At 39.1% G+C, this 27,320-nt stretch overlaps 2 protein-coding genes across 6 annotated transcripts in view; one reads left to right on the top strand and one right to left on the bottom strand.

Moving 5' to 3' along the window:
* The window catches only part of ZGRF1 (zinc finger GRF-type containing 1), a 49,597-nt gene extending 40,131 nt beyond the window's left edge, over positions 1–9,466 (bottom strand). For 2 of the 4 annotated variants that reach the window (XM_019534085.1, XM_019534088.1), the window contains exons 1-6: positions 9,303–9,466; positions 6,328–6,410; positions 6,142–6,222; positions 5,971–6,027; positions 4,452–4,637; positions 217–2,587 (exon numbers count right to left, since the gene is read on the bottom strand). In XM_019534085.1, the coding sequence (XP_019389630.1) occupies positions 217–2,587; positions 4,452–4,637; positions 5,971–6,027; positions 6,142–6,222; positions 6,328–6,348 (2,716 nt within the window). In that variant the 5' untranslated portion in view covers positions 6,349–6,410; positions 9,303–9,466. Of the gene's footprint in view, positions 1–216; positions 2,588–4,451; positions 4,638–5,970; positions 6,028–6,141; positions 6,223–6,327; positions 6,687–7,489; positions 7,942–9,302 lie in introns of those variants that run through there. The other 2 variants (XM_019534086.1, XM_019534087.1) reach the window with 2 other exon arrangements.
* Positions 9,467–9,593: 127 nt separating this feature from the next.
* LARP7 (La ribonucleoprotein domain family member 7) overlaps positions 9,594–27,320 on the top strand; it is a 33,075-nt gene continuing 15,348 nt past the window's right edge. Inside the window, exons 1-9 of one of the 2 annotated variants that reach the window (XM_019534091.1) lie at positions 9,600–9,680; positions 13,614–13,659; positions 15,925–16,140; positions 17,776–17,876; positions 17,985–18,068; positions 20,041–20,205; positions 20,957–21,065; positions 22,616–22,990; positions 25,055–25,190. In XM_019534091.1, the coding sequence (XP_019389636.1) occupies positions 15,933–16,140; positions 17,776–17,876; positions 17,985–18,068; positions 20,041–20,205; positions 20,957–21,065; positions 22,616–22,990; positions 25,055–25,190 (1,178 nt within the window). In that variant the 5' untranslated portion in view covers positions 9,600–9,680; positions 13,614–13,659; positions 15,925–15,932. Of the gene's footprint in view, positions 9,681–13,613; positions 13,660–15,924; positions 16,141–17,775; positions 17,877–17,984; positions 18,069–20,040; positions 20,206–20,956; positions 21,066–22,615; positions 22,991–25,054; positions 25,191–27,320 lie in introns of both variants that reach the window. The other variant, XM_019534092.1, reaches the window with a different exon arrangement.

The raw sequence follows: 27,320 nt of genomic DNA, 5'->3' as shown, positions 1-27,320 counted from the left end.
ATCTAGCTATATCATGGGTACTCATAGGAAAAAAGTTTAATATATATGACATAACTCCTAAAAATATTTGTTTGTTAACCAGAATGTCCTAACTTTTTATAAAAATCATTTTTTCCCCCCACAGGAAAAATAAGAACTAGATAAACATCAGTATAGAAAGCCATCAACAATAATTCAGAATCCAATATATAATGGAAGTTTGGAAGTTAACCTAACCTTCAAATTTTCCAGTGGGCTCACATTTATATTTAGAAGTCTCTCTTTGATACAGCAAGCTATTACATTTCTCCATACTGTGTAAGCTTTCTAATGCTGTGCTATGCTCAGTCAAAGACCTTAGAAGGCTGATGTCATTCGGTAGATCAGGAAGACCAGAGGAATTTTCATCACAAGCCAAGTATTTCATGCAATCAGTTCTCATTCTTTCATCTTCCCTTGGTTCCTGGATGGAATTCATGATGGTTGACACATTTTCAAATTCAGTTTCATCCATCTCCCCTTCCTCTGAAGACTGCTGGATTTTTGCTAAAGTATCACGTTTGAAAATCTGAGTAGTAAATGCAGCATGGTATTTCCCTGCATCATGGCACGAACCATCAGAACAGCCAGTCATTAGAGGGAAGGTTACCAAAGGACTTTCTGAATTAATATCACCACCAGGAGAATCACTGAAATATTCTAAGCAACTACCCTGGGAATTTGCACTTCCAAGCTCTATAGTATCTTTTTTAGAATTTTTGTCAATAGAAGTCTTTAAAGCAGAAGGAATATATGAAACAATTTTATTTTTCTCAAATTTGTTGCTATTATCATCACATTCGTAATTATTCACTCCGCTTTGCACTAGATCAGTATGCTTGTTATTCACTAAAGACATGTCATTAATGGTACATGCTGGGTAGAAATCAAGGTTCTTACTGATTGCAGTTTCAATATTTAATGTGCTTCTATTTGCATCTTCTACAACAGTATCAGCATCTGAACACCTTACTTCAATCTGAGAAGGAGCTGCAGCATCTCTCTCAATTCGGTCACAACCTTCAGAGGTCTTAACACAAGCCTGTAATGGCAGACACTCTGGGGTAAAATTTTCATCTGTCCCTCCCAGAAATGTCAATTGTTTGACATCTTTTTCTTGATAACTGAGTGTCATTACTTCACACTGCCCATGAACTCTCATCTCCTTTTGTGTCACAGCTCCCTCTGTCGAACCAGCTGAACATTGTGAAAGCACATTCCCTTCGCATAGCTCTTTATCTTCAGTGTTACTGAAATCAAAAGTTTCTAACAGATTGAAGTTAACCTCCAAAAACTGTTCAGGCAGATCACTAAGCTTGCCACATTCAGGCAAGTCCTCATGTACAGCTTTAGGACCAGCGCATGTTACACACACAGGCACCCCAGAGTCACCAGCTACACTGTCTACATTTATTCTTGATTGAGAGTTAATTTGTGGCTGAGCAAGAAAGCCCTCTGGCTCTTTAACACTGTCAGTCTCTGAGTTTTCACTGGATTTGGGAATATTTGTTTCAAAGGTAACAAACTCATCTGCATTCCTTGCATAATAAACAGCCTCTGAAGATGAGGCACATTTAAGGTTGTTCTTTTTATTTATGTTGGATTCAGATAATACAGTACTGCTTGGCTGGTCTTTGCCAATACATCCATTAATGGCCAATAGCTTAGCTGCCCCATCACTTCTACAGACTGTAGATGCTTCAGAAGTTAGTTTACATTCCCCATTATCATGCTCTCCATCATCCATTAGTTCCATGCAACTGTACTTTAACTCTTGTCCAACTGGCTGCACAGAGGTCGTAAAGAACTGCAACGCCTTTGGGTGGCAAGGGGCTTGTAAAGTCAGACTTGCATCATTTGTCTCTTGGTCATATTTCTTTCCCATGACAACTCCATCATAAGATTGGCCACCTGAACTTGGCAGCATATAAACATCCCATCGGCTTGTATTAGTCTCAGTGATTTCTGCATGATATTGGTGCTCTGTATCTTTAGTGCTTCCTATGTCAGTGTTGTTTGCACCTTCAGGTACAAATGTACTGTTCTGTTTACATAAAATACCTCTTCTTTCAGAAGGCTGACATCTAGAAATGTCCTTTATGTCTTCAGCTTTTTGCTCCCTGCATTGTTGCGTTGGCTTGGATTTCAGAAGTGCTATTATTTGCGCTTTGCTCCTGATGTTCTGAGAGACTTCCACACCAACTGTCTCACAGGCTGCTTTCAGACATCCAGTAACTGAAGGTTCTTGCTTCGTAAGTACAGAACCTGCAATAGGGTGACAATGGTTTCTATTTTGTATATCTTCTTTGTAACTGTTAGTATACGGAGAGGAAACCAGAGAGGAGATGAAAACGTCTTCTCTAGCACTACTTGCGCAAACAACACTGTTAGAGTTTTCAGGCAAACTGCTTCCTGATTGTTTCTTGCAAATAGCAGAAAATAAAGGAGAGGTGACATACAACTTAGAAGAAAAAGGAGACTGGCACCACTTAGATGAAGAGGTTGCTGGTGATACACTCTCTTCCACTGTTGCCACTCTCTTTTCAACTTGACGTGGCCCTTTGAAGCCCTAAGAGAAAGTTTTAAAATTAATCCTTTTTATTAACACGTTTCAAAAGATAAAAACTAACCTACAGTATATCATGCTGCATGTTCTCACCAAACCTCCCACAACTATTTCACATGGTTAATGGAAAATGACTGGGCTTTTATAATTTCCAGCTCCACCAACCATAATGCTGTTAAACACAAAAATCTACCACACCATGAAAATGTAGCACTCAGTGGCATGATCATTCTGGTTCTCATGCCTGAAAAAGCAGAAGGATATAAGTGTATTTAGTATCAAATATGTTATAAATCCATCTTGTTGGGCCCATACATTTTACAGCACATAGATTATATTTATTCCAATCATGAAATATTTTGAGACCCTTTGAGAAAAAAGGGTAACAAAGATAAGCATTCAAGTGTATTTGCGTGGCAAGAAACTGCTGAAACACACACACAAGGAGTAAATACTGATTGATTTGTTTACATACTGTATTTACTCAAATTCAGGATGAGTTTTTTCCCCACTTAACTTTGGGGAGGAAAAAAAGCCTCGTCTTAGATTCAGATACAGGTGGGGTGGGCAGTTGTTGAAGCTCCACCCTCTCCACCACCCCCAACTGCGCAGTCTCCACCATAATCCTCTTGTCATGGTGCCTCCTCCCATGCTGAATGAGCCACTCCAGCCTGGCCAGGCAGCAGCACTGCTGATAGCTGCAGCTCACAGCAGCAGAGTGGGGGAGCACCAGAGAAACCATGCAGCAGTAAGGAAGCTGCTGCAGCTCTAGCTCTGCCTCCAGCCCTGAACAGGACTTGGAGCTAGAGCTGTCACCATTGTTGTCAGCTGGACTAGGAACAGAGCCATCACATAAGGGAAACAGCTACAGGGGGAAGCAGATGACAGGAAGGGGCTGGCACCAAGGGGTGGACAAGTGACAGGAGGGCAGGCACAGGGGGGATGAGGGAGACTACCTGCCTACCCACCACTGCTTTCCAAACTGCAGATGTAGGAGGGAAAAATTTTTAAATGATCTACATATAATCAGATTCTATACATGGAAAATTATAACAAATGTATAATTTTCCCTGAATAAAAATCTAATAATTGGGAGGCTGCCTTAAATTCAAAGTAATTTTGGATTCATGTAAATAGGGTAGGTTCAACCAGTTGCTTTGGGTGTGTACTGGGCATCACAACTGTTAATTTATCCTACATCCTACGCATTATTTTATTTTCAATAACCCAAATATATGCTGAAACTTCCATTAAGAGTTTTTTAAGACTTTTTAGTCATACTGTAATAAGAAAGTGCTCCTTCAAATAAGCATCATGAAATATTATATATTTAGACTCTATAGATATAAAAATATCATAATCTATAGATATAAACTTATAAATGAATATATACATAAAATTATATTTCATGATGCTTAGTTGAAGGAGTACTTACTACAGTATGAATAAAAACTTTAAAATCATATTTGGTTATAACAGCAAATCCAATGAGAGTTTAATAAGTCATAGGTTTATACAGCATAATTTTTTAATGTTTTGTTTTAGAGATTTGCACATGACTTTTTATATGCTTCTATCCATATACATGCACCTCACTTGAACTCACTCCAGTGAAGCAGAAGCCCAATAAATCTCACTCAAAGTCAGAACAGTCTCACAGACTGTGTAAGCAGAGAGCAATACATGAGACAAAAGGTTCAATATAGTTTTAGGACATCCACATTCAGGTGATAAGGCACACACTGTTGAGAACATAAAATTCAGCTGTTCACAACAGGTTTTCACGACACCACAGATTAAGAGAGGTTCCAGTAAGGTTTTAAATGGCATAAGATTTTTAGATATAACATATAAAACAAAGACATACTGTAAATTTCCTTTTCAAGCCAACAGGTAGGTGTAGCAGAGGTAGATTAGATGGTTTCACGCCATTTCTGTTTGATGCAGAAGCTTCTATTTTCTTTGGTGGATAGGTACAATTGTTTTCAGTAGCTTTTTCTGCTTCAACTGTGATCAAATACTGATCACCTTCTAAATCATCTCCAGGTTTCACCTAAAGGAGAAAGAAAAGAAAAACTTGAGGTACCTGAAACACTGACATTCTCTTCATCTTGCAAAACATATTAATACATAGAGAATTTTCCTTTTAAAATATTAACATGTCCAAAAAATAAATGTTAATTCAAAATATAACTCTTATAAATAACTGGATTAGACTAAATGTGAAAACAACAATTAGCACTTAGTATGTTAAATTAATGTAATTTAAAATAGCCAGAGATTGTGTACATTACCAAATAGAAGCATTACAAAAAGAACAAAGTTCTCAGGTACCCAGCTCCTTATATCATTTATTTATATATATCTATCAATTTTAGTCTGCATAACTGAAGCGTACCAAATGACAGCTCCATGCTTGAAGGAGCTTGAGTATAAGAAAGGACCATACAGAGCAAATTCAAGCACACAACAGTCTAGGTCAGTGACTCTCAACCAGGGTGCACACCTCATGTTAGGTGTGCAAAAACCTACACGTGATTCAGATGGTAAACCCAGAGATTTCCAACAGGAATCCACAGCGTCAAAAACATCCTGTCCTGTTCTGGTCTTCCTGACTTCTTTGGAACAGAAGTACTACTGTACTATTTTTCCGTAGTTAAAAAATGAATGAAAGTGAAGAGCTGGCCTTTTTCATGAGGTACCTTGAGTCTAAAAAGCACCACTCACCTACCTTACAGCTGATATTGCTCCCAAGAATCAGTGAGTGCATCTAGATTGACTTTATTTAAAGGAGTGATGGAAAGTAATCAGTATACATTTATTGAATGTCCCAAGCTTATGCAATTGCACAATCACATGCAATTAAAAAAAATATACTTGCTGTATCAGTGCGGGGGGCAACCTTTTTGGAAAGCATACCACAAAATAGCCCTGCACCCTCTCCAAGTGCCTTTCCAATCCCTTTTCCCTGCCTTATTTGCTGTTATGCTTCCTGCCTTGTACCCCCTGCCTCATTTGCTTTTCTTTCTGCTTCCTGCCTTATCTGCCACTTCCTGTCTCCTGCCCAATCTCCTGCAAGCCACACAAAGAGGCTGCCTCTGCCAGTTTTGCAGGTTGGCCACTCCTGCACTATACAGTACAATGATACTTGCTATCCACAAAAAGCACATTTATTAGACATTATCCACTGTAGTGAAAATCTACTACTATAATGCTTTACACTTTGTTAGATCAAAAATATGCTATATCTGACCATTTAAAATCCTGTATTTGTAACAACTGATAAAATCAGAATATATTAGACAAAATAGCTGGACAAGGAAATTTAGACTGTGCAAAGATGAAAAGTGGTCCCAACACAGACTAGTTTTTAGTTAAAAATATACCTGAGTTCTGACAAATATGCTCTCCAAACATTGTCCTTTGTCATCAAATAAGGTTACCTGCATTGAAACATAATGAAATGTTAAACAATCAAATCACTGCATTTCAAAGAGCAGAGTGGATTTGGTAGACTCAGAGAATAGATCATACTGTATTAAACTTGAACTCTTCACCTTATTTCCTCCAATGCTGGTCTTCAAAACCCCATCTTGCCATACTTTTGATTTCTTGGTCTTCTGATGAGTGTATAAGACCTTTTGAATAAAATTGTAATAATTACTGAAATGATAATTTACAGTGGTTGCACAAACACAAGAAATATTTAACTGAATGTTATATATTGTTAAAAAAACACTTACAGTAAACTCTTGACAAGTCATTGCTTTGGATGGCTTTGTTTCCTCAAAGGTCTACATTAAAACTATTCACTCCCTCATACTATCTAGAAAACAAATATATTTTTAGTAGACATCAGCAAATAATCCAATAATGCAGAGGTGCAAGGCACCATTCATTTTAACTCAGTTGATACCTCTGAAAATATACCCATTAATTTTTACAAAGTACTTTGAAAATTAAAAGCTTCATCGTATTAACATAACATCTTCATGAACACTGGCAATCAGAACTTAAGTTACCTCAAAAGGTATGATTTTCAGAAAATGTAGAATGCCCACTGTCTGAAAAATCCTTTTTTGTTTGTTTGTTTTTACATGTAACAAGTTGGCCCATTAAAATTTAAACTGCTGAAACCTCCCCCGCCCCCTCCGATGTAAGCCAGTCAACGAAGAACAACATTTTATAAAAATATAATGATCTGTGTTTATGTTCAAAGGGTTTGACTTTCATTGGAACTATTGTCAGTTTTGTTAGCTACTGGCACTATGATGAAAATTGACCACAGGAAAATAGCTAGTACTGGCACATGCTCCCAAACTACTTACAATCTCCGGCTGCCTCTACAGACATCAATATGAATGAAGGAAAAAGTATTTAAAAGTAATCACACGTAAGAAAAGGAATATGAAAAGCCAAGAAATATTGAACAGCTGTAGAAATTATAGGAAAATACATGATAGCCAGTCTATTAGAAATATAGTTGGATGGATAATACAGATACTATATTTTAAATTTTTGAAGCACCATACCAGCAGTTATCAAACTGTGGTTCATGGGTGAAACCAATCAGTACGCACCAGCAGACTCGATTAAACGAGCCTGCTCCAACGCACTATAATTACAGCACATTGAGGCAGTGTCCCCGCACATCTACACACACCCTAAGCATCTGCAATGCTGTGGCTAAAATCTGTCATTCTGTTCCAGGGATCCAAACTGATTCAACATTGTAAAAATAAATGTCATAGTTGTAAAACAGTTTCTGGTCATATACAACTGATTTATGGTATTAGAAATGAGAGATTTGTGGCAATGAGTCTCAAACTGCAACTGGTTTCATTATTTTTTTAAGCAAAAAAAGAGAGAAAAAAAATCTTCAAATGCTCAAATTCTACACCTTACCACCAGAGGGCTCTCACGTTTCCCATATTTTTCGCTATCAGTTTTGGTTCAGCTGTATAGAAAAATCATGTTTCAAATTGTGTAAATGCTAGTTCCACAGAAAAGGCAGGTTCTACACTTATCATCATTTTTGTGCTAGTGCTAGAAGAGCATTCTGGACTTCCAGCATTAAATAAATCCATTTACATAAAGATGCTACTGAAGAGAAGAGTAGTTTTCGATTTTTTTTACGGCCTCTTTAATAACAAAATGGAACTAGAACAACACTGGGAATTATAGAAGCAGTCATTCAAACTCAATGGAAACAAATTTAAGGCAGCTTGAATAATAGGGGCGACTTCGTTTTCCCTTGGCTCATTGACAATTGAAAGAACATAACTGCAGTTGTTAAATTGTAAATGACATCAAACTGGCTATTCTTGTTGTTTTAATATTTAATGATAGAACATCACTTAATTTTCACAAACTACCTTGAAATATTTTCAACAACAAAGGAAGAAAGAAATTAAAGGGGAAACCAAAGAAAAAAGAATCAACTTTCATCTTTTTTTTCGGACTGGGACTAACTCCTACAGAATCTGATAATCCTGAAAGGATCAGTACCACTTCAAAGTTCTTCTAATGCTAACAGGTTATGAAAGATCAAAATAAGTCTGTTTCCCCATCACTCCTCTTATTACAAGGATTGTTTGACAGCCTCTCTCTTTCACATCATTTAAAGCTGAGGTGGGCAATTGTTTGGGCTGGAAGGCCAGGTATGAAGTTTTGGTGAGCTGTTGAGGCCTGGGAGGAGAGGGAAGGAAAGGGGAGAGGGAGCCAGGGAGATGCCAAATATCCTATCCAGGCTGCTAGCTGCTGCTGGAAGCCTGAGGAGGGAGCGCTGCACACCACTCCACTCTGCCACAGCCAGGACCTTCCTGGGCCAGACAGCATGCAGATTTCTCCAACACCTCCCTATCCCCCACCCATATCCATCCCTCTCACACCTGCCCCCAGCCTTCCTGTTGGACCGGGTGCTGGTTGTTGCGTTGCCAGGGCTGCACAGTACCATGTGGGACAGGGCATGATGAAGCACGCTGAGTAGCTGTCTCTCCCACCCACCCACCACGATGAACTGCTGCGGCTGTGCCACATTGTGAAAGTTGGGAGTGACAGCCCTGAGTCAAGGGGGGGTCATACCCAACTTTGGGGGCTTTGTTTTTTTATTATTATTAATACATTTCATGTTCCAGGTCAAATCAACCAGATCAGTTCCACATCATACTAGTGAGCAGAACTCAATCATTCCAAAAACCATATCAACAGTGCAAGCAGGACGTGGTCCCAGGCTCTCATCCTGGGACTTTAGACACTCCCAAATCCACTGGCAGGCATCCTACCTGCAGGCTCAAGAAAGGCCCCTGCTTCATCTTAGCCCACAAAAGGCCAACTTCTAGGTTTGCTGTCAGCGCTTTCTTTTGCCTGCTTGCCTTGAAATTAAAAAATGCTTCAACTCTGACCCAGGTCTCACTCACGCACTGGCGATTAGTGAGCAACGTAAATTTAAAGAGATGGGTTATTTGCATATTTTTCAGGGTACGATCGCATTTCAACAAACAAACACCATCATTCTGAGCTTCCAATGCGAGTAATTCCACATTTAAGATGTGGCAACGCTGCGCTCAGGGAACCAGGCGGGGACGGGACGCGGAATCGAGACCGGCTCCGCTCCGCTCCGGCACCGGCCCCAGCGAGCCAAGCCAGCCCCAACCGACCCCCATCTCCCGCCCCCAGGCAGTGACGTAGGAGCAGGGGAGGGAAGGCGCGTGCCCACCTCACGGAGAGACCAGGTGGCCGCCAGATTCTTTCCACTTTGAAAGCTTTCCCGCGCTAGCTGCCGATGACGTTATTTCCCTGCGCCGGCTCAGAAGGCCCCCGCCTGCCCGCGCTTCGCCTGACGGAAAAGAGGGTGACAGAACCAAACCGCTTCCTTGACCGACCCTGGCAACCGGCGCGCGCGTAAGACGTCACGAGCGCGCCCCTCGCTGATTGGCCTGGCCCCGGGGCTTCCTCTCTGAGACCCGAGCGTCGCGTTGGTTGTGACGTAACGGGGGGGGGCGGAACGGCGGAGCGCTGGAGGAGGCGCGGGGGGTTGTGGCCGCGGGGTGCCCGCGTGACGCTGCCAGAAGTCCCGAGCGGTCGGCGCCTGCAGGTCAGTGTCGCTGGGGGGGGAGGGGTGGAAGAGCGGGCGAGAACTACCGCGGCGCTTGGAAGGGGAATGCTGTGACGTCAGCTGCCCGTCATGGGGGAGGGGGCGGGGCCTACAGCACTTGCGCGCGAACTCCGCGTGTCGCCGCGTCCTGACTGTTGTGCGGTCCTGCGCCAGTTGGGTCGTGTGCAAGGGCGATGTCCGCGCATGCGTTAGCGGCCCTCTCCAACATGTGGTCCACACCCGAGGCCCCGCTTTGCCTTGGCTGTCGTGCTGTGGGTTGGAGGAGGCTTGGTGTTCCTGCTTACATGCAGCTGTCTCTTATTTGTTAGTGGGAAGATGCCAGACCCTCCTCAGCTGACCCTGACACCATTAGCCTAGTGTCCTACAGGGGCAAGATGTGTATACACATGAGCATGCACACACCGTTTGGTTGGTTGTGTTTTTCTGGCAAAAAAACAAAATCTATAGGTTGATCTATCTATAGCTATCTACCTTCAATACTACCAAGCGGCCCCTGTGGTTCACTTGGCAGGTCAAATCACACTAAGAACATGTTACACAATTCATACCATGCGCCCATACACCCATCTCCATACCCGAACCCCCCACCCACTGCCCTCAGAGGGCCTGCCCCTGAAAAAGTCTGTGCCAGGCCCCTCTCCACCAGATAGTCTGCCATTTCTTTCCCATCCTCTTCTGCCTTCCTGTAGTACCACTCCTCCCCTCTGGCCCCGTGGTACCCGTTCAGGACTGTCTGTTCCTAACTTTATCGCCTGGCAGGGCCCAGCTCACAGTTGTGAATCTCCTCCCCTTAGCCAACCTATAAGTTAGTCCAAGAAAGTCTGTGCTATATCTGCCTACTTTTTTGAAGCTCCTCCCATCATAGAATCAGAAAATTAGGGTTGGAAGGGACCTCAGTAGGTCATGTAGTCCAGCCCCCTAGATCAGATACTACCTAGGAAACTACCCAGTTGCAACAGGAGTTGACTTCAGTGTGCTCTTGGAAATAAGTGTGTTCTCACATTGAGGTGGCAGGTTCATAGCTGACATTTGACATTTGCTCCCATTCTCTCTTCCCACTCCCTTGAACATCACCCTTTCGGAGGTGCTGTTTCGAGGCAGAAGTGGAATGGAAATCGGAGAGGACAACAGTACATGGGCTGAAATGGCAAGCTGTCCTGTACTGTTGAAGGATCATGATCACTAAGTGATATGCTGTCCCTAGGCTTTTAAAAATTAATCATTATATATCACTAAACTGATTACCTAAACTCATTAATGTTCAAATGGGTGGCCCTCATTACAGTCCTGAACAAAAAAATATGGATTAATACACAACAAACCGTTCACAGGGCAAGAAACGCTGAGTAATTAACACCTTGAACTGCAGAGACTATTTGTTTTGTTCTTTCTTTATTTTTTCTTTCTTATGCATCTGAGGTTACTGTTCTTTATGAAACAAAATCTAGAAGTCCTTTGCCCCTGCCAAAAATTATTTTCTGTTTGCTTTTTTAAACTATCAGGGAGGCCTACGCTTTCTCTTTGGGGAGGTCTGTTTAGGGAGACAAACTGAAGAAACAGGAGGCTGAAATTTAAGATCAGGTCGTACAGACATCAGCATAACTTAAACTTGCTAACTGTGCTAGGCTACAATTTCAAGTACTTGAACACAGCCTCTCAAAGTTAAATTTACTTCTGCTTTTGGTATGAAATGCTATGTATGTGTGCATATGTGAGAACCAAATAAAATAAAATGAAATTTTATTTTGTGAGTAGTAGTTACATTTAAGCTGTCGCTCATCTCATCTGTTTATGTTCGTTAAAATGGAGCTTTTGTTACAATTTTCCTTAATAGCCTTTGGAACATTTTTGCATTCATGAGTTCAACATGAATCCAAAGTACTAAAGCTCTCTTAAATCATCTTAAAAAATACAAATGTACGTGTTTATAAAAATATACTGTCAAAATCTGCTTTACCTGTGGCAGGTTAGGTACAGGTTTATGTTGTATCAGGGTTGAGGCTAGTCTTATGTAAAGTTTAGATTATGGCTACATGGGATGTTTTGGATAGGGGTGATCCTGCCTAAGGCAGGGAGTTGGACTAGATCAGTGGTTCTAAACCTTTTTTGTGTCAGGACCCATTTGTAAACATTGATGTCTGGTCCTGGCCCAGTGTCCCTTGCTCCTGGCCTGCTGCCCCCAAGCCCCCCCAGTGTGTGGGGCAAGGGGAGTGTGGAAATGGAGGATGGGGGGCCCCAAGCAGCCTCTTGCAGGCTGGAACTCTGACAACCTATAAGGGAGAAGCCATGGTTTCCCAAGTTTTTCTCCTTTAATGGAGAGTCCATTTTTTAAAGTTTTTTTTCGTGACCTATTCATATATTCTTGTGACTCATATAGGTTGAGAAATGCTGGACTAGAGGACCACTGGAGGTCCCTTCCAGCCCCACTTCGCTCTGATTCTATGACTAAAAGAATGTTCAGCATTGCGAAAAAAAAGATAGGGTCAATGAGGTAGTGGAAAAAATCAAAATAACCTTATTCTGCCTCAACTTAAATATTACTTTAGGAGATAAGGAAATTTAAAAATAGCAAGTTAATTGATAAACCCTAGCCATAATGTGTGAGCCAGTGTTGATGTCAGAGGCAAATAAGGCCATAAATCAATACAAGCAAACAGTTATGTTTATAAGTTTAAGATACAGATTTTTAAAGACCAAACTTTTAAAGATTAAACTACAAATTAAAATGTTATTTCTTTCTTAAGGGGTTTTTGGTTGTAGCTGTATTGGTCTAAAAAGAGTGATTGCACCCAAAAGCTTGCTAAGAACTTTTTTCCAACTACTCAGTTGGTCTAATAAAAGATATCGCATCTACTCAAAGAACCTTACCTGCCTATTTCCTTCTTAAGACATATGAAAGTTGTATATTAACCAAGCTAATGGACAGTCATCTAAGTAAATGGTTTAGATCCCTTGCAGTGAATTTTGTCACGGAGTTCAGCAACCCTGGTCTCCAAAATATCCAGAAAAGGAGGAGGAGTTATTTGGGAGTATATTAGGAAAAAAGCCAGACCATCTGCCATGGAAGGCATGGCATGCTGTTGGGCATCTGGAGGAACATATAAAATCAGCCAAGGAAAAGAATGCCTGTTGAAAGGTACTCCAGTAGGGATAACTTCTGGAATACGAGCTTGTCAGCAGACTTGGACAGTGGTGTTTTGTCTGTGCCCTACATAATCATTGGGAAATGTAATTCTTCCAAAGGTAAAAGCCCACTGAAGTCAGTGTAAGTTTTGTCCAAGAATCACATTATTTGGCACATAACCATGATTCTCCATTTTTTGTTTCTGTTGTTTAATTTACTAAAGTTATGTGCATCTCAGCTGGAAACTGAGCTGACGTTAGAAGGTACTTCCTGTAATAGACGTTACCTGTGTAAAATGTGCTAGATTTTAATATGCTAGATTTTAATATAAGGCTTTAAAAGCTTTCTTTCCAAGACATTTTTTTCATTCTTTTAAGGTTGTTCTGAGTGTGGGTATTGTGCTAGGTTACAAAATAGCTATAGAATATTCAATATGTAGACACTGATCTAAGTTGAGGCCAAGTAATGACTGGCTGGCTCAAAGGGAACACAGAAAGTCTTTATCTCCTTCCACCTTCCCCTCTACCACCACCATTACAAGTGCAATGCCTGTTTGTGACCCAGCTCTTTCAAAATTGCTTAATGTTCTGCCTTGACAACCTGTATGTCAGCAAGTGGGACAGAAGGGGGAGCAGCATCTTCAGAGCCATTCCTCCTCTCCTTGTCTTACCTTGCAACTTCTGCCCCATTAGCCAGTGGAGCTGAGGTGGCACATGGAAAGAAGTAATCTGCCAGTTATATTTCTAATTTACTTGACTTTACACTTGCATTCTTTCATTCCCTTATAGGAAGAAGGAAACCACAGACCAAATTCTGCCTAAATCCTAAGGAAGTGTAAGAGTGTTCTGCCCTTGAATTTTTGCCAATCATAACCTGGGCCTTTTTTAATGCTCCCAGCTTCCTAGAAGAGTTTTCATAGACTTAAGTTTGGAATCGCAGGGTGTGTTTAATAACTGTGACAAATAAGTTCCAGCCTGATAATGTAGCAATGGTTAAGACCAGATGAGCTCAGCTGCTATTATATTTTAAGTAGTAGCTTACAGGGAATTGGATAGTAAAAATGATGTTTTTAAGAAATAGGAACTTTGTTCAGCGTGCACCTATCTTACCTCTGTATCTTAATTAAAGTGTTGGCTTGTAATCTTTAATCTTTAGAAAGCCATGAGAGGTATCTTGTATTTGAAAAACAGTACTTCTAAAGGATTTTGCCTAAATTCAGTATTCCTTTACTTGTATTGGTTTAAGTAACTGTCTTGCTCTGGGACTTGAACCCATGTTGAACTTCTGCCTTCCTGGGGAGAGTGTTACCTCACATACCTTCAACTTAATTGACAACTTGTTGACCTTTAAGCATCTTGAATGGTCAGCTCACAGCAGGGAGGGAAACTGGAATCCTGCTTGAGGAGCCTGATTAACACAATAATCTGAAGAACATTTCCATTTTTGTCATCCTGTTCTATAGATGGGGCTTCCTCTGATGGTTCTCACCATCACCACCATTTCCTTGTATATTGTTTCGCAGCATTGGCCATTGGCAAAGAGATGAGAAGCCTTTTATATGGTGATAGCTACTACCTTAAATACTTAAATCTTTGTGATAATTTCATTTTCAGGCACTTCCTACTTTTTCCAAGCTATTATTAGGAACTAGCTCATTGGAAGTAAAGTACTATGAACAACTGGTGACTTTTTTTTTCCAGGTTGGGGTGTAGAGGAAAAGTGGCCAAAGTATTTGGAGTTTAAACAATATACAGTATGTTAATGTCTAAAGAGACATTGTTTGGCATTGTGATTACATCAGCCCATGGAACTTGCTCTATTTTCTCTGCTTCTATTTAATCAAAGTATGAGGTGTTGAGATCCCTCTTTTTCACGACCTAACTTAATCAGGTCCTAAATAATTTAAGAAAAAGGAAAATACTAAGTTCTTCAAATAGTGTATGTATACAGATTAGCAAGAGTATTCATCATTGAGCCCCAAAGTGTGGGGCTCTAAATCTTTGACAAAAGGTTAACACTGTCATAAAAATGCATTGTATTATGCTCAGAACCTCTGAGTGGGAGGCTGGGAATTTTTGCTTTCTTTGGTGCTGTAACAATTGACAGGACTGTTTCCTAGATGTTTTAACCGTTTAAACAAGAGCCATTGTTAGTTTTTTCCGTGAATGCCCCCAGCTATACACATGCTGCTTCAAGTTGCATTGCTTCCTAAGAATTACTAAATTACTCTTACGTTTTGGCATCAGACCAGAGACTCATGCAGCTAGAATCTCAGTACAAAAAAGCATAACCTCTTTTATGAAATCAGTGGAGCAAAAAGCAGCATCTAGTACTTAGGATTTGACCTGTGGTATGTAGTCTACCTAGAGATGTGTGCAACGCTTCCTGTCTCTTGTCAGTGTAGAAGGGCTAGTTCTGAAGTACAGCACATTATTGTTTAAATTCTCTTTGTACTATGTTGGGAGACCTTGGCAAAAGAGGATGTCACCTTAAGCCTGTCTTTCAGACCTGCCAAATCTTGCTCGTTGCTCATTTAATTTTAGGTGAACTAGTAGACCCTTTCCAAAGTGTTTCCTTTAAAGTATAATTGTAATTATTAAGACATCTATCATCATCCTCAAAGAATTTTAAATCTCTGTCATTTAAGTGATTGCTTCCTGACAATATTGCTTGCATGATGGCTCATAAACTAAATGCCACTATGAATCTTGTGACTATTCATAAAGTGTGATTCAAAAACTGTTTTTTGGCAGCGTGTGGGAGTACCTCATTAAAAGGTATAAAATAGTAAAATATTAATAACATTTGAAAAATGAAACAGTTAAAATAATTGTAGAAATACCTGTAGCAAAATACTTTTGTGGTTAGAGGACAGGTTTGGGAGCTACGAGTTCTCGGCTGCTGTGTGTCCTGGTGCAAAGTACTTGCCATCTTTGTGTCTCTTGGCAAGTATTGTTATTGTCTGTGAATGTCACAGGAAAGATGGGGAAGCTAATATTAATGTTCATAAAAGCTCTTAGAATTATTTGATGGGTGCAACAAAAGTGCACAGTAGTGTTACCTACCCCTGTTTTTGACCAAGTTCGATATAACTTTCAGATGACAGAATGACAGGCATGGAGACAGAAACTGCAAGAGGCAAACCTGCGGAAGAGGAAAGCACTGAACAGAAAAAAGAACGGGAAAAAAAGAAGAGGTCAAGAGTTAAACAGGTGCTGTCAGATATAGCAAAACAAGTGGATTTCTGGTTTGGAGATGTCAATCTTCACAAAGACAAATTCCTCCGAGAGCAAATAGAAAAATCTAGAGATGGATGTAAGTTTGCTTTAATAAATTCGGCTTTCAGCCCTAACCTCTACTGCTGGTGGCACTATAAGTGTGCGTGCGTGCATGCGTGTATGTGTGTGTGTCAAAAAGCAGGCCCATGCACCAAGTCTTAATAAACAACTGGAGGCTAGGTTTGTGAGAGATCTGTTTTCTTTCCCTTTTCTGCCAATTATGATAGTACCTTTGGAGCATCTTCATGGGTGAATATATGCCGTTCTTATGGTTTTGTTAATTTCTTTTTGTTTTTTAAAACCAGTAAAAGTGTAAGAGCACAATATCTTCTCATTAGTCTTTCATTTATAGTATATCTGACAGGGATAATAAGAGCTGTCACTTTGCTAGCATGCAATAGAAGAAAAAACCTTAACAAAAAACAAAAGAAATTAAAAAAAACAACCACAAAGAACTGAACAAAACCACACTGACTCTGCCCAATTCAAAATGACGTGGCACCAGGGTCTAGATCTGACCTACAGGCAAGCGGCTGAGCGTAGGAAGAGGGACTATTAAGACTTCCATTATTTCTTCTTTATGATTTTTATTTGTAGTTTGTTTCACTTTGGGAACAAGGGAATAAGATTTCATGCATATTTATAAAACTATATCTCAATGTCTAGAGGGCAGATCGTACTTTAATACAACTTTATTACATATTTTATTTGCAATATATTTATGGTACATAGCATAATAAATAGCACTAACTTTTTAGTAAATAATGAGCCCTTAGTATCAGGGAGTGATTTAATATCTACATTATAATGATGTAAACGTGTTGAATATTTTTGAAGAATGTAGTTATTACTTGACCTTACAGATTTTTCTTTTTTTTTTTAAACTGTCCCAAATTTTGGATTGGACTTCTCAAAGAGTACATAATTAGGTATTCCAGCTGTATTGTGTATGTGATATCCTCATTTTGGGATATTAGTACAAATTCAAAAGTTCTCTGATATTTTGGAAAGGTGTTGCAGAGATCCTTCTTCACAGGATAGAATGTCATGTGAATGTACTAGAGCTACGTGAAATTATATTTAAAGCTGTCCTCTAGAAAGTCACATTCCTACCTCTTTTTGGGGGTGTTAAAATTAAAAGGGTGGGAGAAAAGCAGCTGGTCAGTTTTTACCAGGACAAGTATTGCAACAGTTTGTCAAATTTCTAGCAGCATGACTCATTACTGCTAACTAAAGGGAGTAAAGACATCTTTTGTGATGGGAAGATTGTGTCAAACACTAATTAAGTGCTTGAAGGAAGGCTTGTTTTAAATGCAAAGGTTTTGCATCATAAAACCAGACTGGCAAAGGGTTTTTCTTTCTTTCATTTTAGACACAGTTACTAGTGGGGACATAAGGGGGTGAATCAAAAATCCTTTGGAGAGAAATGAATACAAAAAGAAGTTAGACATAATTAAAATTTGAGTCTAATTTCTAGGTGAATTTTGACAACATGATTCTTTTATAAATCCCTGTTGACACCCAGAATGGCTACAAACCACAGATAGGATCTTATAGCATATACTCATGGAAATAGTTCTAGTGCCCTCAATGGTATTTTAGACCTTATAAGTAGTATTGATATCTTTTTCTTTTTAACTTGCTCTGTTTTAACTACTTCACCTTTTTTCAGATGTAGATATTTCACTTCTTATTTCTTTCAACAAAATGAAAAAATTGACTACTGATGGAAAGTTGATAGCCAGAGCAGTTAAAAGTTCATCAGTTGTAGAAGTAAGTGAGTCTTTCATTTTTTTTATCTTTTTCATCAACTTTTCTATGGGAGGAGTGGAAGATAATACTGTAAAATATATTTTCATACTTTTACTTTTTTGCTTGTAGTTGGATTTAGAAGGAACAAGAATTAGAAGACGCCAGCCATTGGGTGAGCAACCAAAAGACGTGGATAGTCGCACTGTATATGTGGTAAGACTGCATCTGTTGCAACTGCCCTGTGTCTAAGGTTATCTTAGTTTCATAGTTGTTAGGGACTGAAAGGGACCTTACAGATCATCGGGTCCAGCCCCCCTGCACTTGGGCAGGAAAAGACTACTGGGATCAAATGACCCCAGCAAGGTGGGCATCGAGAGACTTTTTGAAGATCACCAGGGTGAATTACTGTACCACCTCTGGGGCAAGCCCTGGGCACTCAACTTGTAAAGTTTTTCCTTATGTCTAGCCTAAAGCGATCTTCGATCAGTTTGTGACCATTATTTCTTGTCCTATATGATTAACTTCTGTGGAGACTAATTTTGAATTTACATCTTTCTAGAATTCTAAGAGACATTTTAGTGGAGCTAAAATAAAAGTTCTCATTTTGAGATCACAGCAGTTTTGGTCAGAGAAAATACAAAAATTTATAAACTGCATATTCTGGTATAATTCAGTTTAACAGCAGAAGGAGAGCAGTGGCATAAGATACAAAAGCACATCAGATGTCACTTGGTAATCGAACTTCTATAAACTAATGTTAGCAAAAGAAAGAAATCTGTTTTAGCATACAAAAGGGGTGTCTGTATTGGAGAACATGATACATATTGGCTAAATTTCAGCTTCTCTAGTTAATATCATGAGTGGAGTTACATCAGTGCAGATAAAGGCTTACTAAGTTTCTGATTTTTGACGAAGCTATAGAATGATAACAGCTTGATCAGACAATGAGGAACCAGATGAATTTTGCAGATAATCTGGAAGTATTTACAGTTTAGTTATATAGCAGATGTTAAAATAATATTTCCCTGCCCCTGGTGCTGTAGTAGTGCATGTCACTGGTGCTATAGAATGGATACTAGTATAATCAATAGTGAATAATAGTAGAATAATCACTAGTGTTTTTGTGCATTGCCTGCATTAAAAAAAGATGTTCTACACTAATGCTTCTTCTGTGGAGCTGTAATCTTGAGAGACTTTCCAAAGCAAAAAAAAAAAAACCCTTGTGAAACTGGAACCAGCTCTAGGGATCTCTGCATCTTTACAAAGGTTTTATGGTTAATACCAAAATATAGAACATAATTTGAAGCTATTGGAAGCTGATTTTTTTTTCCTTCAAATCAACAGATTTTTGTGAGACAAATATTACCTTATGGGAGAAACCTCATAATCACAACAGAGGTATTGACGTGTTTAAAGCACTGTAGCCTTTACAGATCAGTAAATAACTTGGGTTGCTTGCATCATTAGGCTTTGTTGAACAGCTCATACTGCTTTCTGGGCTTTCGTTAAGAATCATGTGCCATAATTCTGTAATGCAGTTCTAAGATTTGCTTCTTCCAAAACTCTTCAGATATTATTAAACTTGCCATCTTATCTTTGAGGGGAGGTATCAGTGGAATCTAATACTAATCTAATACTAATATTAGATTTCATTATCATTGGGTGAAAAAGGAACCTGGTAGGAACTGAAACAGGCTGTCTACAAATTTGCAGAATTTGAAGATTAATATTCCCAATCCAAATCCATCACCCAGGTGACTGGTTAACATCTAACAGTAGATCACCTCTGCAGCTGATCAGTTACCATACCAGTGCTTATCACAAAGTTTTACAAATTAATAAGGCTCAGATTTTATTTACCACGGTTTTTTTGTTAGTGCTCATTCACTTTTAGTCTACTGAATGAGTTATCAGGAGTCTTAGACTTCTATGCTGTTGACCGATTGCCTTAAGACAGTGAAACTCTGGATTACCTCAAGGGTCTTTAGGCTTGGAATTGCAAAGATTTAGGTCTTGGTAGCTATCACTGAAAGCAGGTAATTAACATGTATATTAAATGTACACTGTGCCTATGCTATACTGATGGTAATGTTTAATTTCTTCATAAATATTAAAAACTACTACTACCCAATTAGAGGTTAATTTATGACTGCAAAACAGTTTCTTTTTTGCTTTTGTTTTTTAGGAATTGCTTCCCAAAAATGTCAACCACAGTTGGATAGAGCGAGTGTTTGGAAAATGTGGCAATGTAGTGTATGTCAGTATTCCACGTTATAAGTCCACTGGAGACCCAAAAGGATTTGCATTTGTTGAATTCGAAACAAAAGAGCAAGCAGACAAGGCTATTGAGGTAGAGGGTGGTGTCTATCGGCATATTGGCCATTCAGTTTCATGGAAAGCATTCTTCATTGGTACAAATGGCAATAGTTTTTGGGGGTGGGAGGGCAACCTGTCAGAAGTGACACGCTGGGCCTGGAGGTGGCATGCAACAGATTGGGGAGCAGAAGAGAGACAAAATAAAGCAGCAGATAGTGCAAGAAGCAGAAAGGAAAGCAGCAAGTTAGATGGGGAGGAAGCAAGAAGCAGTGACTTATTTTCATAAAATGCAAAATGTATTCATTCAGTTGAATTAAGTACAGACAAAACTGGATATTCCTTCCACTCAGTTTTTGTTGGACACTTCTTTTACTTCTTTTGAATGCAGGCCTATTTTGATAGCAGTAAAAGAGAACTGAGGGGCCCAGTCCCAGTGTGTGAGGCTGGGTGGAGTCAGTATGAGGCCCCGGGAGCTCAATCCTCACATGTGGGACAAGGCCAGGGCATCGTGGGGCCCCTGAAATCCGATCCCAGTGGGCAGAAGTGACATAGAGCGCCAGGGTCTGATTCAGCTGTGGCCTGGCCATGTCCCCCATCTAGCCTGTGGGGCTGAGTACTCCCTGCCTAGACTAATGACTAAAAAGAAAAGGTGATCCTTTGATGGATTTTTCCAGACCATCTCTCTCTTGATAGGTATAGTGGTAATATAATTGGAGGGGTGGATTATTCCATTGGAAATAAACAGTTTTTTAAACATTATTTTACAATTTTTTCAATGTTTTCAGTTTTTGAATAATCCACCAGAGAAGGCACCAAGAAAACCTGGGATTTTCCCCAAAACAGTAAAAAATAAATCTGTTCCTGCACTGAATACAAGTGATTGTAGTGTTGTAGGTAGGTATTATTTAACTAGTGAAAAAACTTTTGTATAACATTCAACTAAAACATTTTAATGCCATTTTTGCTGTAGTCTAACCTGTTGATATTTGAAATCATATTAAAATGAAAGCTTTTATTTTTGTTTTCCTTGGCTACTGTGGGTTTTAAACTTGAAAATAAGATTCAGAGGCCAGAAATTTCTGCCTCTCCTTTTTCGCTGGAATAAGAAAAAAACATTTCTATATTGCTAACAAACAGTAATGTTAATTATTGTCATGCTAGTAGAGCAGATTGCAGATTGCACAATTAATCATTGTTTTTCAAACACTGTGAGCAAAGGACAAATTTGACATGGTTGGTATAAAAATATTTAGTTCTGAAAAAGGGTACAAATTATAATGGCAAAATTAAATTTACCGATGAAGGCTGCTCAGTCAAACCCCTCAAACTTGTGAAATAGAGGGCAACTGTGGCCTTCTGTCTTACTTGTCAACTTACTGGCCATAATTCTGAAATCAGAGAAATTTCCTAGAATTTTACATTCTTGGTATCTTAAGCATCTATATTGTTTTCAAAATTTTAGGACATTTGAGTACAGTCTTCATATTATAATTTAAAATGCTTGCCGACAAAAATATGAGAGAATTACAAAGAGAACACCCTGCCCATACGTGGGAGACCTGGTTCTGTAAATAATCTCTAGATTACTTTTTAATCTATTTCTGTGAGCATAATTGAAACTTCAGGTCATTTGCTTGTTGTGGCTTGTTTGTTTTTTTTTCCTTTGTGCTTTTAAAAGTCCTATGCTCTGAATCGGTTACAGTGATCAGTGATTACTGAGGACTCCTTCTCTAGTGTTATCTAGTCTTTCACATTTTGGTAGCAAACAGTACTGAGCATCACATCCAGCGTTCTTGCATTAGAATACTCTCCTTTTTATAAATTTTGATAGGAACATATGTCTTTGTTAATAATTCGTGATAGATTCAGTGAGTAGATGGCAGTTTCTCAGTATATTCCAAAAGTAAGCTTCCTCTTTGATAAGCCACATAATTTAAGACAGCCAGCTGTCCTATGTGCTAGTCCGTTCTGTATGTTGTTCCTTGTCTTTCCTGACAATCCCTCAAAACAGCCAGTTCTAGTGCATGGCATTTATAACTTGCAATTATTTGAGGTATAACAGCATTTTTTTAAACTTCAGTTCTTCATGGAAGACTGCTGATTCGTACTTTAATAAGCTGTTACCGCGTTTTTCTAATACAACAGGAAACTAATTCTCAGCCTACATGTATAGGACGTATTGGGAAATCTACTCTGCATTTTATTTCCTTCCCTCCCTGGAAAAAAAAAACCCTGTGGTGTAATGTTTTGCCTCTTTGTAAAAAAGTACAAAAATGTTCTGCAAAGTGACTGGCATAGAGGCTAAAAATGGAATTTGGGGTTCATACTCTGATCTGATCTCATACCCTGAACATAGAAAAGTTATACTAAGTCAGTTAGGACAGTTGACTTTAATCAAGAATGGGTAACTATTGGCAACAAGTATGTTTTATCTCTTTATACAGAAGAAAAGAAAAAGAAGAAGAAAAAGAAATCCAAAATGAAAAAGGAGAGTAGTGTACAGTCAGCTGCAGAGACGAAAGAAACAAACATGGACACCGCACCAGAACAAATAACAAAATCAAAGAGGCACAGGACCACATCTGACTGCTCTGAAATGGAAGGATCTGAAGTCCAGAAGCAACCATCTAAGAAAGAGAAAAAGAAATGGGATAGAACAGAAAGCATGGAGTTACCTGAGGAAAACAGGCCAGGGAAGAGAAAAAGAAGCAGCTCTGGAGATGCAGAGGCAGTAAGTGCAAAGGTCAAGAAAACTGCTCAGAAAGATGAGGTTCATTCTATCACAGAGGAAACAACAGAACTTCAAAAGGATTCGAATGGTAAAAAAAAAATTACTGATTTTCATTTACCTACATAATAGCAAAATCAAAGCAAAGATAGGTTTTGACAATTTTCCAAAGATGATACAAGGTACAGTTACAGAAAAGGAAGATATGAAAATGGGAGGGAAAATTTTGAACAAAAAGAACTGTGCTCCTAGCATCAGAGATGTTGTTAGGTTCTGAGTTTAGGAGAGAGAGATTTTGAAAACCCAGTTGTTTGTGACAGATTAGAATTTTGGATGCGTTAGTGCAGTGGTTTCAAATGAGTCAGCATAACCTGGAGGATGTAGACAGTGTACCAGTGGGTATGTACGTAAATATTAGTGATGGTAGTGGAGCTTCTGATTGGTCAATGTCTGGTGAGTAAACTCTCTTCTACAGCCCTTTTAAGATTCATAAAACTGGCGTCCTGGTTGTCTTAAGATCTTGAGCAAGCTGAAGTTCTGTGGCCATGCCTAACACTGACAGTACCAAGTTCAGCAGAAAACTATGGCCACTTTCATTAAAAAAACACAGGAGGAGGAAGAGGAAGGGTGCATAATGGTGTCTACCATGTAATGAATATCTAGAAGCCAGTGTGTCCCTTCTTCCCCACTGAGTGAAAAATTGGAATCTATCATCCATGTCACTCACTTTCCAGGTGACTGCTCTAACCACTAGGAGTTACAAATGAGTTGGGCACTAGCATTACACTGCTACCACCTCCCTTTCTTAGATCTTAAATAAAAAAGCATTAGCTAGTCATCGGTATTCAAAGGGATAGCTTAGGCCAGGGATGACCAGAGTTACTCACCCTGGGAGCCATATCCGATCCTCTACAGAAGTTCAGGAGTTGGGGGTGGAGGGACGGGAGGGTGCTGAGTGACTGGGAGTGGAGGTTACCACCCCTCCCACCACCATCACCACCTTAGCGTTGAGCCACTCCGGCTTTCCCCATGGGGAGCACGTCCTGGGGTAAGCAGCATGACTGCAGCCCCTACTCTGGCGCCTGAGCTGGCAGCCCCAGGAGAAATGGGAGCACCACAAGTACTGTGCCAGCCTTGCAAGCTACAGTTTAACCACCTCAATTAGGCATCTAAATGTGAAGACCAGTTACTGCAGTTAGACACCTAAATCTGGAAAAGGAGTGGGATTTGAAATACGCCGCCCTTTTCAGCATTTCCTCTCGAGTGGGATAGGGATTCCTTATTCAGCATGAATCCCATTTTTAGAGGTCTAATTTCCGCCCCATTCAGAGCAGAGATAACTAGGCACCTAGCTGGGTGCCTGAAGGTTAGGCATAGCAGAGTTGAGCATGACCACACCAAAGTTCTTTTGGAAGTTTGACTCAGACACTGTGCTGATGAGTACAGAATAAGAATGTAGATAAACCAAAGTCCTTCCAGCCTTCTCTACAAAATGATAAACTGGATTAAGGTCAGAAGGAGAGGGCTGGAGACACTAGCTTCTTGTTGAAGATAAGAATGATAATGTGATACGATAAGTGACATCAAAACCTATATTGTAGTCACATGCAAAGATGACAGCAATCTGTGGTTAGGGGTCCAGTAGTACCCAGACCTCAGTACTATGAAAGTGTTGATAACTTTATTTAGGTCAAAGGGCTCATGAGAGAAAATAACTTTTCTTTAGAATCCTTGCTTAACAAAAATGAGAGTAAGGGGAAGGTCCAGAATTAGCTGCTGAGGACTTTGATAGCTGAGGGTTTTATCAGGCAGTGATAAGAGTCACTTTGTCTGTGACAAGGAGGAGTCTGTTCAAAGTAGAATTGTGTGTTGGGTGGAATATCACCTTTGCTGTATTTTAAACATACTGTTGAAATAACAAAGAGAAAGATATGCCTACACTTGTGATCTTGGAATGGAAAATTTAAAAATGTAAAAGTGGTCCTGGGTACTTCCCAGATCTTATTCTCTGGCCGGTACAAATTTTGTAGGCCATCCATATTCCTTATTACAAAGTAAATAAAGGGATATATTTTAATTTAAGTGTGTTCCATTTTAAACATGACTTGTGCAAGTTGTATCTAATTATCTTTCTTTAAACTTTTCAATTTAATAGTTTCTGCAGAAGAAGAAAAAGACGTTGCTGATAAGAAAGATACCTCTCTTTCAAAATCTAAGAGGAAGCATAAGAAAAAGCGCAAAGAAAGGCACAAGATGGGAGAGGAAGTAATTCCACTGAGAGTACTCTCAAAGTATGTTATTAATTTAATTAGCTTTCAGAGGGTTTTTTTATGATTTAACAATTAAATTCAAGCAGGACAATCCAAAATATAGTTATAGTAATAACCCATTCTGTCTATAATGTATTGTCTGGGGAAGTAGTTTTCTTCCTAAACTCAGCACTTCATCTTTTATTAGAATGAACTCTGCCAAAATCTCACTGAAGCTTATCCTACATCCAGAGGGCCTGCACCCTATTTTGTTTGGACTGTGTGCTGTTTGCCAAGCTGAGTTTCTGCTGAATAAGTGTTGTCACTGCCTTAAGTTGAAGGCAAGGTAGACTAACCAAAGATATATATATCTCGATATATCTATATCAATAAAGATATATGCTTTTGTGAGTTGTAGATGGAATTTGTATTGGAGAACTTTTAAGAGGAATGCCCTCTTCACCCCCCCCCCCTCCCCGCACAGGTAATGGAAGTTTAGTCACTGTCTTAGATAGAAATAGACAGCATCTGTCTGTTGAAAGAGTGTCTAAAGTGCTGTTTCTTCATTCAAACTAAGGACTAAATTCCATTTACAACAGTATTCTTCCACTAAGAATGGAGGTGGAGGGATAGGATTTACAGCAGTGTAATAAAGATTGGAATTTGGTCCATGTTTCTTTTTCCCTTTTAAAGTCATTGAAATACCTAAGATAGCATTTAGATTTAGAATTTGCATACCTTCAAGTGTCTGATATTTAACTTTCAAGGTTTTAGTTTATTCCCTTTAGGCAACCATATTGCTACAAATATGTAGGAGACTTTTTCATGTGGAAAGTGAGTAATTCAGGGGTCAGTTATCCCTGCAGGCTAACTGTGTCCTGACTAGCTTGTAGCTGATAAAGGTTCAGAGAATATTTTATTTAACTTTGTAAATGTACATCTTTGTAAATTTACATATGTCCATGTCAAGATTGTAATGTTTCATGTATTTGTAGACTCAGCTGGTACAAAACTTGGGAGAATTGGTAGAAATATGTTTTTTAGTGTCATACTTATAGATTGTGATTATTTATAAAGATTGTGAATGTCATATTTGTAGATCCTCACCAAAGTTTGGGAGAATTGGTAATATAATACTTGTTTTTGATGGCATGTTTGGAGCCCTGGTACCCCAATCCCCCTCCCACTCTGAGCCTTGTGAATATCAGATGAGGCAAATAAATTTACACAAAATGTCCATGAAAATCAAGCTGCTGCTCTTTTTACATGACTATATACCACTAGTTTCTAATAAAGATATACTTTATTTTGGAACATGCAAACAATACACTGATCAACGTTATTGCCAAAAATTAAGCTACAGATTAATTTGAATTTTAATGCATCTTTTCAGCATTTGAAAATCTCTCACTGTCTCCAGTAACACACTGAATTACATTTTGTTCCTTCCAGTTTCTATCCTTACAGTCCATCACCATTGCTAAAGTGCAATTCCAATGTTAACATAACAGAGTTGCATGTTAGCAACAGTAGCAGCCTGTAGTTGAAAATATAGAAGATAATTTACATTTTAAAAATTTAATGTTGCATCATTTAATCTCATATAGCAAGGTAAATTATCTGCTGCTGGGTTCATGTTCTCAGTAATTTAAAATGTCTTAACTAGAATAAACATGCATCTCATGTTATCATTTTCTGTAGGAGTTATTAGGATTCACCACAACTAAAACATGGAAGCACTTACTTTTTCAAGCATCCAGCAAGTACCTCCCATGTTAAAGTAGAGGGGGTCCTTTATAGTGTAAGCTTGTGCTGTGTATGTGACCCTGAATACCTATAAACCAATGCCTTCCAGAAGTATATTTACTCTAGTGAATTATGTGTAATATCCAAATCATTCTCACCTTATGTGGGAAGGATTTAATGAGAATATTCTCTGTTTTTGTCGGGCATAAATACTGTGTTACAAATTATGTATATTCTGTGGAGAAGGAAATGTTTTCAATGTTGAGAGAGCAGGATTCACCAGCACTAAAACATGGAAGCACTTACTTTTTCAGAAACAAAGCAAGTACATCCACATTAAAGTTGTGGGGGTCCTTTAAGCTGAGACTGAAGACAGTTATACTGTAAAAGTACAAAATGAAATTCTTATGCGTAGAGTATTTTCTA

This window comes from Crocodylus porosus, unplaced genomic scaffold (assembly GCF_001723895.1).
Source record: "Crocodylus porosus isolate Cpor-Errol unplaced genomic scaffold, CroPor_comp1, whole genome shotgun sequence".
In the NCBI taxonomy this organism is placed as follows: Eukaryota; Metazoa; Chordata; order Crocodylia; family Crocodylidae; genus Crocodylus; species Crocodylus porosus.
The sequence above is the reverse complement of the archived record's forward strand: the minus strand, read 5'-3'. Positions and strand labels throughout refer to the sequence as shown.